The sequence below is a fragment of the Mytilus californianus genome, unplaced genomic scaffold (assembly GCF_021869535.1).
Source record: "Mytilus californianus isolate M0D057914Y unplaced genomic scaffold, xbMytCali1.0.p SCAF_1, whole genome shotgun sequence".
Classification (NCBI taxonomy): Eukaryota; Metazoa; Mollusca; class Bivalvia; order Mytilida; family Mytilidae; genus Mytilus; species Mytilus californianus.
The window spans coordinates 65,803,891-65,814,964 of record NW_026262581.1 but is presented as its reverse complement, the minus strand read 5'-3'; the positions used below and the strand labels follow the sequence as shown (position 1 = coordinate 65,814,964).

At 32.8% G+C, this 11,074-nt stretch overlaps 1 protein-coding gene across 1 annotated transcript; it reads left to right on the top strand.

Moving 5' to 3' along the window:
* Positions 1-2,543: 2,543 nt before the first annotated feature.
* On the top strand, positions 2,544-7,197 carry LOC127714245 (uncharacterized). Its single transcript, XM_052220298.1, has 3 exons — positions 2,544-2,652; positions 3,453-3,605; positions 6,904-7,197. The coding sequence occupies exons 1-3, from the start codon at positions 2,607-2,609 to the stop codon at positions 7,053-7,055; spliced, it is 351 nt and encodes a 116-aa protein (XP_052076258.1). The 5' UTR covers positions 2,544-2,606; the 3' UTR covers positions 7,056-7,197.
* The last annotated feature ends 3,877 nt before the right edge of the window (positions 7,198-11,074 follow it).

Sequence of the window (11,074 nt, the reverse complement as noted above, 5' to 3'; positions counted from 1 at the left end):
CTCCAAAATAATTAAATATATAAATATATGATTGACTTATATAATATCAATGTTGTTTGACTGTAATTATTGTATGTTTGTAAATATTGTCATGTTTGTCTTGGTAACAATCCAATATTTGGATTTTACACCAATAAAATTGATTTGATTTGATTTGTTTGATTGATTTGATTTGATTTGATTTGATTTGATTTGATTTGATTTGATTTGATTTGATTTGTTGATTTGATTTGATTTGATTTGATTTGATTTGATTTGATTTGATTTGATTTGATTTGATTTGATTTATTCAAAATTTAAGCAGATCACCGACTGAAGCCTTGTTAAATTTTCAGGTAATCTATAAATTTTCATTATCATCTACTCAATAAGTCTTATTAAATTTTCAGTTAATCTATAAATTTTCATTATCATCTGCTCAATACTCTATCAACAAAAATGAATGTTGGTTGTTACTGACTTTCTGTTAATGTTCAATAGTTAAAACAATAACAATGAATCAAATATGAACATGTTGAATGTTCAATAGATGAAAAGTAGTGTATGGTTAATCTAGAAAGAACACGGTTGAATCATTACAAAAGATAGTTGCTTTAATGTTGAAGCATCACTTTTAACTACCAATTTCGGAACTATTTACTGCAAACCAGAACTACTTAGTGCAAACTTAACCCCCGTCCGGCAGTAAAATCTTTCCTAATGGAGAGCATCCGTTTTCTCTGCTGGATGTATGAATACGGAACCACATTAAGTATGAATTGTGACGTTAAAACGAATGTTCCGTTGAGAGCGAGTCCCATGCTCTCTGCACGTTGGGGTGGCCTGTTGCAGTGCAATTTTTCCGTGGAAAACTGAAATTCCCGGTCGACATAACAAACAGAACCCATCTATCATATGACATTTTAAATTAAGCAAATAGTTTTAATATATATCATTATAAGAATTGTGATCCACAAAAGCACTCGACTACTCTGTTTGCCTTGTCGAAGTCTGCTTTCGTAAAATTTGAACAATCCCACTTGCAACATTACATTCTGATTAACATAGATATAAGTAAAGTTATACTAGGGGTTTATAACCCGTTTATAATGCCTTGTTATATTCTTTTAGCTTGTGGAATGATTTTGACTCAGGATTTAGAATTTAGTGACACACTAATATCCCGTTCACACTATGCCTTTTTAAACCGGGTTACATTTAGGTAGTGTGAACGCCTTAACCCGGGGCGAACCCGGATTAAAATTACCCCTCATTTGAGGTGGAGTTAATGTGGGGCGAACCCGGGTTAACTACCTCACTTCTAAATGTGAACGCAAAGTGAAGTTAATGTGAGGTTGTTGCTATAGTGACATATTTTGACAGACGTCCAGTTACCATGTTTACTGGGTCACGAATTATATAACCCATATTAAATTATCGGCAGCAAGAGGGATATAAGTGTATTAATCTATGTTGAAAAACCTGCATAATGACAAACGATGAAACCTATATCATTTCCGTCGCTTTTTTGGGCGAAAAATGGGTGCAATTTGGATAAAGGAACGTTATTTAAAAACACGGAAAGTGGTTGATGGTGATCGAACTCCTCCAAAGCGGCCAGGAGTGCGGTAAAAAATTTCAGACTTTAAATAATGCATCTGTGATGAAAAAAAAATGTAAATATGTACAGTGGACAGATGCGGGTTACAATTTTGGCGCTAACATTTCTATTTTTGTTGAGAGGGAAAATCCCAAACCGGGTTAATTTTTTATCAAGTGTGAACTGGGGTAATTAATTCGGGTTAATTAACCCGGGTTCGACCCGGTGCAGATTTTATAGTGTGAACACGGTATTAGATTAGAACTGTCAACTTCCAGAAAGCCAACTTTTCTTCCTTAATTTTCAATTCTTTCACTGCTTTGAATGTACGAGTTTTGACTGTGACTTTGGTATGCTTTTTGAATTTCTTTCATAGTTTTCTATGTTGTGTGTTCTGTACTTTTGTTTGCCTTTTTGTCGTTTTTCCTTTTTGTTGCCATGGCATTGTCAGTTTGTTTTCGAGTTAAAGTATCTCTTTGATACCTTGCGCATCTCCTCTATAAGAAATCGTCTTATGATTTTAGTCATATTGGCAATTAATTCTGTAGATCTTGTTTTGCTGGTCATTTTGCTGTTAACAGTTTCTACAAAACTGTATTACATAATGCATTACTTTAATTTAAGTAGAAACTGTCACACGAAAACCACGAAAATTGGTACCCCACGAATAAAAGTACTTTCACAGTAATAAACAAAAAATCTAGTCAAACATTGACACTTCAGACCAAAACCTCATACAAGGGTTTATCTGATAGTTTTGGTTGGAAATGGGGGTAGGTAGATCTTTTCATGCTCGCAGAATTTGGATACACCCATTTTTTTGTTATTTTTAAGAAGTTATTAATAAACTGAAGAGATTGTTTTAATAACGAATTCTCAGTTTATGCCATATGTATGATTATATTAAGGCGAACTATATATTTACATAATCATTATTTAAATGAAGTAGACTCGGATACGACTCGTTTCCTCATTTTTGTTGTATTTGTTTACAGTTATTGTTAAATAATAAATAAAAATATTAAAAATGGACAAACTGACTATCTTCTTTTGTCTCCTTCATGTTTTTAAAGGTAAGCAAAATAGATTTGCATTTTGTGCGTTAAAATACTGGTTATTTTAATTCTTGTAAGCCTGTTATGGTTTTGGCTTCTAGAAATTTCGGTTTCGAGCTTGCTTGATAATTTTATTGTGTGTACAACACTCGTTATATTTATATTACTTTTTGATAATGCTGCTGGTAGGAAAACTTCGAATCCCCGTCTGTATCATCCTGTCATTTTTTTTTAACTTTTCATAAACAACTATACATTTCAGAATTGTTCATACTTGTGGATCATATTGCAATAAGAAGTTGTTTCTTTGTTTCTTGTTTATATGTTTTATGAGAATTCAGACCATGCATGCTTTATTGAAAAATTAACATCTTTCTTCACTTCAATTGACATTTTCTTGGTGTAAGAGCGTTCCTGTTGAAGTAATTTTAATCCAGAAAGTCAAATGCTTCGGACTCGCCAAATTTATAAACAGTTTTACATTTCTGAAAAGCGTTTTTGTCTGCTGCAACTTACTCATTAACAAAATTGACTTTGGCCTCTGTTTCCTAGTATTTTCAATTTTCTGTTTTAATCAATCCAATTTATTACAAAATTTCGATTTTGATTAAGACCAACAATTTCATTTCTTTTCAGCATCGTTTGAAACATTTAAAATTCAAAAATAGAAAAGCTCTGTAAAATATTGGAATAATTTGTTTCACGATTCCGATTATTTTAATTGACTCATATTAAATGACGTACTGACAGGTCAATTATGAAATACGAATAACAATTATACAGTAATATTAACCATGAAGTTCAAACATCTTTTTTAGGTTACGCAACCCTATGTTATGTATGCAATTCTGACGAATTTCCGGAATCATGCGCAGATCATATTGATATGACGACAAAAAATATAATACAACACACTCAAGATTGTAAAGGGAGCTGTTTTGTAGGAGCGCTGGCTGATCAGACAAACGAAGGTTAGCATCATGTTGACTGTACGTCTCCAGGGTACCAGTAGTCAATGTCTTTGTCCTGGCATTAGTTAAATATTGATTCGAATTTTCAGTTTATTAACTATGTAACTGTACTGAAATTCTGTTGGATAGGAACAGAAGAAATTTTGCGATAGAGCGTGGCTATCCCCTGCACAAGGCATCGGATCAACATCTCGATGCCTTCCGACCGGGTGAACCCCAGTCAATTCTCAGGATATTTCAGTTGTGTAAAAGTGCCCCCGGCTCAGAGTGTCGATCTAGTATAAAGAGGGGTTTATATCCATATAACATTAATATGTTATCGTCCTGATATGCATATAACAGTTTCCACACATATCCATTATCATCATTATCTAATGCAACACTCTCAAGTTGACTCTAAACAATTTTGGTCTTTCTATTTAGACAAACGTTTGGTAACGAGAGTACCTAATTTTTCCCACCAAAATATTCCAGATAAATGTTAATATAGCATGTTTGTTTTCCAGCAGATTCATATACAAATGGGTCAAAAAGGTGGATTTTTGTATAGAAATGTTGACAATGAATCTGATTTTTTTGTAGTGAATGCAACGTTTAACGAACTCCTTTTTGATTGGTCGAACTTAACTGTTTTGTACAGATTTAGCACCTACATGTATCTAACATAATTATTCTCGTATTACAATGGTAGTCCAAATTATCTGACTTTCATCCTTGTTGGCAGATTTTCATTAGAACCCAACTATTTAATCAATTGCCCTGAGTATGCATGCAATATTTGCCACTAGACGTGTAACAAACAATAATCACAGCATAAGACGAATGCAAACGTCGGGCCAAATAAGCAAACCTTACCCTGACTGAATGTTGTTTTGAATAAGCATCGTACGATTCCTTTTTTTTACCAAAGAGAATGCGAAATATAAAATTATTCGTATTAAAGATTGATCCGTCTAATTGAATTGATAATATTGGTTTTTTTTTAAATAAGAAACTGTGCGAATCCCACTTAATCTAATAGATTTTATAATGTCAAGTTAATACTTTAGGCAAGGCTGCACATGCAATTTTAGTTTAAACGTATGTACCAACAGACACGTCCTGGTGCTAGTTAATTTATATTTAACATGGAAGCAGAAGGTACCAAGGGGACAAGAGATACTGAAAACGAAATGGCGAACAACGAAAAACGACGAAAATCCAAACAAATCCACAAAACACTACATATAAAATTGGAGGTGATCTCAGGTGCTCCGGGAGGGGAAATAGATCCTGCCTCAATAGTGACACACGTAACTTTGCTCATGGTTAGTAAAAATTGCATTATGATTCTCATTCGGTTATGTCACGATAAAGGACAAGAGAAAGGAATTGAGTTAACGACTATGGAAATATATTAGTTACATATATGTAAGACTCAGATCGTCGTCTGATCTCTACAAAACCGACGTCCGTTCCTCAAATCGACGTCTAAATCTGACGTCCTAATGAAATATAAATTCCACCACTGTATCAAGTGTGTTACGATATTTCTCACCTCGAGACAGTGGAATTTTTCGAAAGCAAATGGTTGGTTGAACCTAAACTCAAAAGATTGTTAAATAATATAATATTTTAAATCTTGCAGAGTCAAAATAATTATTCTTTTTAATAATTGATTTTAAATCTTTATTCTGCCTATTGTTTGAGACTGTATATTGCTCCCTAGATATCTTTCGGTTATCTTTGTCTTTGAGTGGTTGCCTCATTAAATTATATTATTATGCACGTATTGATTTTTGAATTAACAGTTATGAGTATGCCCTATATAAAAGGAATAAGACAACTTAGATCGAGTGGATTTACTTATTTTACCGAATTATTAACATGCATGTAATATCAAGTCGGTGTTTGTCTTTTAGTCATTTACTGATGTATGTCCTTTTATTTTTATATAGTTGAATATTTGGGACGGGATGTTGCCATCTTTGTTGTTCTTTCTCATAAACGTACGTCAAATGAACAACTAAGTCATTATGATTTGTAAATTACAAAGAAAAATAAAAACAATTAGTTTCTTTAAGCAGCTTTACGCAAAGACAAAACGATACAGGTAATATAAACAAAGAATAAATTATTAAACGAAATTGAACAATGGATGAAAGGAGACTTCGATTAATCTGACGACCTTTTTAGTAATATATGACCAGGTTGTTGGTCACCTCTGTCATATTAATTAGTTTCGGGGGAAACTAGCGGTAGTTTAGATAAAGTCCAAGTCGCTGGAAAGTTTACATATTTATTTCGCATCCATATATTTCAATCATAAAAACATAACTGAATAACAACATAAAAACAAATCTAAAATACAAATTCAAAAGACTGATTGACCTGCGGAATATCAACCAATCAAATATCTTTTCATTAAATAATATTAATTCGCGTTTTGCCGAAAGCGGGGATTACGGATTAAAAACATGCTTCGTATAAGTTTGTCAAGAATGGCTTTCGGCAGTTATCACTTAGTGTCAAATTATCTATGTTCTTTGTTACAGAACCTTTTATCTTAAAGACGGATATAAATCTTTGATAATTAATTTAAATGAATGGATTATAGTTAAATGTAAAATACAAGTAACTTTTGAATAGTGTACTATACAATGAACTTTTGAATTATTAAAAATTAATGACGACTCGGAATGATAATAAAAAGCATGAATTATAAAAATATACAAAATCCTAAAAGTGAACTTTAAACGAACGATTGTCGGGTCATATTACCCCGTCGCTCCCTATCTGATACTCCCGTATCAGCATGTATAAATTATTAACTAATAATATTTCAAAATGCAAAAAGGAAAAATATAAACGACCAATTATATGTACATCTTATTTACAAGCGCGCTATTACGAACATTTGTCGAAATTTCTTTATAAAGTACATGTAATTGAACCAAGTGTGTCTAAATACCAACACGAATATATCACGAAGCAATAAGAATAAAACGAACAATTGTCGGGTCATAAATACATGACGTCACATTGGACGTCGTTTAGAGGGTAAAAATAGTGGACACTGATTTGAGAAGGTGACTTTTCATAAGACGTCGATTTGAGAAACGGACGTCAATCTGAGTCTAACATACATATTCCATATTTAATATATATCGGAACTATTTATCACATTTAGAGATTGATCGTGAACATCAACTTTTCTGACATTTCGAATCTATTCGTTTGCAGGAATGTCTTAATGTTAACATTAAAACCTTCCTAGTTATCTGACATTTTGTACAATTTATATTGTTTTATTTTTCAGCTCATCTTCGAAAGTGTAGCAATGAACTAACTGGATGTGATAAAAAAGAAAGCGGATTTATTTGTCAGTGTTCAACTGATTATTGTAACCAAAACTTACTAATGTGTCATCAACAGAGTAACTGCTCCCAAGAACTATTTCCGATATTCTAACAAACTAAAAAAAATTATAATGTAATATTATATATGTTGATAAATATTAAATTTAAAAAGAGGAATTTTTATTAGCAAGCATTAATTAGACAGTCTCATTTGGAATCTTAATAACCCTCAATTAACTTAAAATTTAGGGATTTTTTTTGTTTGTTTTGTTTTGTTACCAGAAGATAATTAGAATACCACTTGACAAAATCGTTTGAAATTTTAATACAATGCCAAGAACCATACAAAGCAGGTCAACTTCCATTTTGACAATTTTTTGCATTTACCATTCATGAGCTATATTCCTTCATCATTTGTAAGACAAGCGGGTTTTTTTTTTTTTGGATGATAAGTCAAGTTCGATTATGTGAAATACAATTTGCCGTTCAGGAGTTATATTGCGGATGAGGGTATCTGTGATCAGTTACTGTAGATACCCCAATTCTTGTTTATTTGTGGATGACAAAAAGAGCCCTTTGAGGAGTTCGTACTTTTTTCGACCTTCAGCTTTTTTTTTATTCGAGCGTCACTGATGAGTCTTTTGTAGACGAAACGCGCGTCTGGCGTACAACATTATAAGCCTGGTGTCTTAAATGATTTTTAGTGACCTTAAGCCTCTGCAAGGCACAATTTATGACAATACCCAACATGTCTTTCATCGGCATCCAAACCCCACACGACCCACTGTAAGGAACTTAAATGTTTCATTTGTTCTCGTTCCGAAAATGGATAAAATGTTCTCCTTGATGCGCAAAGTAAAACTGATCAACCAATAATAAAACTTGGTCATATAAGTCAACTGATGGAACAAGCAAACATGAGCTTGTGTCGTCAACGCATTCGTTGTGCATCCTTAACTTTATAACAGCATACTCTCTTCTAACATCGATAATGATATCTACATTACATCACACACTATAAACCAACTCAGTGTTGATGTTTTGCCCTTTTCGGCGGATATAAGTTGGTTTACAGTAGTGGAATTTTTTTTTAACAAAAATACTAAACTCAAATGCAAATTCAAAAAGGGGAAGTCCCTAAAACCTGACTAATTCAAACACTCGACTATATTACCATCGATATTTATTTGAGCCCATGGATTGACAGGAATATTCAAATGTGACCACCGTGAAACTTTTTTTTTCATGAAACACTAATATGACTGAAATATTTATTTTATCTGGTAGGAAAGGCAATGTTAATACATGAAAAGTAAAACAACCTTGCAATAACTAATCAAGGTTATTGCATGACATTATGGCATCTGTAAAAATGACATCTGCTTTATCATATTACTATGTAAGAAGCAACTCTTGATATTTTGAATATCGCATCTACCAAAGAACATGTTCAGCTACAATGGTTCTACGTAACTATTAAAGTCTAAAATAGGAACATGGAGGAATTGCGTGTCATGAAGAATACTTCTGGCCCTTCTTGCGACTTCAAGTGAAAGTGTGGAGCTGCCAAATATTATAATTGGTTATTCAATGTTCATTGAAATCTTAGACGTCACTGCAGAGCAAACCTAACGAGATGTGTAAACTTCAAAACGAGAAACCATCATGACAGCATGATAAGAAAAGGAAAAATAATTTTAAAAGTAAAGAAAATGTCCTGTTTGTCATGTATTTTTGTATAACGATAAACGTGAAAAATGTGTTTGTCCCCTTACGATTTTTTCAATTGTGTAACCCTTCAAAGCCCTTTTCCACATGTTTTAGGATAAAACATAACCACTATGTACTTTAATTTCTCGTATTTACCATGTGGAAAGATGTTTAGTAATTAATTATTTTAAATGTTCATCTACAATCTGTCGATACCTGTATCTTAGCATTGCACAAGGTCACGAAATTTCAACAGGTATCACATATCATAATCTGCCGTACACTATTGCAAAATAGATTGATTGATTGATGGCGATATCTCGCCGCGTCCATCACCTAAAAAGTGATTTTCGCAAAATATCAGTATGAAGTCTGACAAAAACCAATCACACAGATAAAATAATTAAAATACCAATATTTGACACTAACAATTTAGGAATCTGCTATTGTATTTACATTTTTCGCCCAGGACAAATAGTTGCAATAAGTGGGGGCTAAGGTACGTAAATGAATCATCAACAAAATACAATTGTAGTCGTTATGTACTGTTATAAGTTAGGAGAAAATCTCATGAAGGATGCCAGGCATATAATTTTGTACGCCAGACGCGCGTTTTGTCTACAAAAGTAGAGTCGAATATATTTATTTAACAAAATGTTCTAGTTATTATTATCAAAAAGTCTATTGAAGTTTGAGGATCCTATGTATCTTTACTCATCTTGGCGTATTGTAGATGTGCTGCTTGTGCTCCATGTCAGTTATAGCTGTCTTCCTTTGCAGGATCGACGATTGTAGATTGTTTTCCATGGACTTAATTTTGGTGTGTGCAATAAGTATAAGACAGAATTTGTTTACAATAACATTAGTTTTTGATTCAAAAGAAAACATTAAAAGAACAACTTTTAAACAAAGCATACCATTAAATTATAATTAATTTAAGAAAGAAAAACCGAATTTCTTCTTTAACATTAAGAATTCTATATATTTGAGTGTGAAAAAAATAACTAATTTTATTTTTTTTTAATATAACAAATATCTATAAAATGGATGTTTTCTTTCTTTAAAAACATTTGATCGTCTGATTACAATTTCTGTTCATGATCCATCCTATTTTGAACAATTTAAAATGGCTTCTCTGTCTAGCTCTTCTCCGGAGGAACAATTCGTGCCATGACAAGGTCTTCAATCTTATACTTGAAAGGCAAAACATTGAACAGCAATAAACTAGTTGAATGGTTTCCTGTGGAAGCAGATTGGCTTTCCTTTAGTATACAACATCAGTTGAAGAAAGAGACGAAAAGACAAAAGTCGACAGACAATTACATAGAACACTTATGTCTCAGCAACACAAACCACACAGTTTATTACTTAAAAATTTATTTCTGTCTTGATCTTTTCCATTTTTATGCCCCACCTAGGGGCATTATGTTTTTTGGTTTGTGCGTCCGTTCGTCCGTCTGTCCCGCTTCAGGTTAATGTTTTTGGTCAAGGTAGTTTTTGATGAAGTTGAAGTCAAATCAACTTGAAACTTAGTATACATGTTCCCTATGATATGATCTTTCTAATTTTAATGCCAAATTAGAGTTTTGACCCCCAATTTCACGGTCCACTAAACATAAAAAATGATAGTGCTAGTGGGGCATCCGTGTACTATGAACACATTCTTGTTTGTTACTATATTCGTTGCGTCATGGAAATTTCTCTTGGTTGTCATCAGGACAAATAGTTACAATAAGTAGAGGCTGTGGTCGATAAATTGGTATTAATAAATTTATTGTCAACCATGGACAATTGTTGTCATTAGTAACGTTATGTGCTGTAATAATGTAAGAAGATGTGAAAATATTCATCTTGTTATAATAATTATAAAAAGGTTCATTAAAGTTATTTGGTCCTCTGTATCTTTACTGATCTTGGCATATCGTAGACGTGCTGCTTGCGCTCCATATGTCTATTATACTGTCTTCTTTATTGTATTTTTTCAAGATTGGCGAAATATGTTAACGTCATAATACGTGCTATCACTGTTATGCAGATGACACACAAGTTTATCTCGTTTTCTTATCCCAGACATATTACCTTAGCCGTATTTGGCACAACTTTTTGGAACTTTTGGTCCTCAATGCTCTTCAACTTTGTACTTGTTTTGGCTTTCGAACTTTTTTGATCTGAGCGTCACTGGTTAGTTTTGTGTGGACGAAACGCGCGTCTTGCGTATTAAATTTTAAACCTGGGATCTTTCGTTAGCTATTATTCGTATGTTTCTCTGTCCTATATGTTCTCCCATTTATTTGTATTGTAGTCCTGTCATGCAATGTTGTCATTTTAATGTTATATTTAACATTGTCATAAAAGCGGGAGGTTTGGCTAGCCACAAAACCAGGTTCAACCCACCATTTTTTCTTAAATGTCCTGTACCAA

Excerpts from the sequence above, each read along its gene's own strand:
- LOC127714245 (XM_052220298.1), top strand. The coding sequence starts at position 2,607 with ATGGACAAACTGACTATCTTCTTTTGTCTCCTTCATGTTTTTAAAG. Across the intron at positions 2,653-3,452 it reads TCTCCTTCATGTTTTTAAAG|GTTACGCAACCCTATGTTAT; the intron begins GTAAGCAAAATA and ends CATCTTTTTTAG. Across the intron at positions 3,606-6,903 it reads GGCTGATCAGACAAACGAAG|CTCATCTTCGAAAGTGTAGC; the intron begins GTTAGCATCATG and ends TTTATTTTTCAG.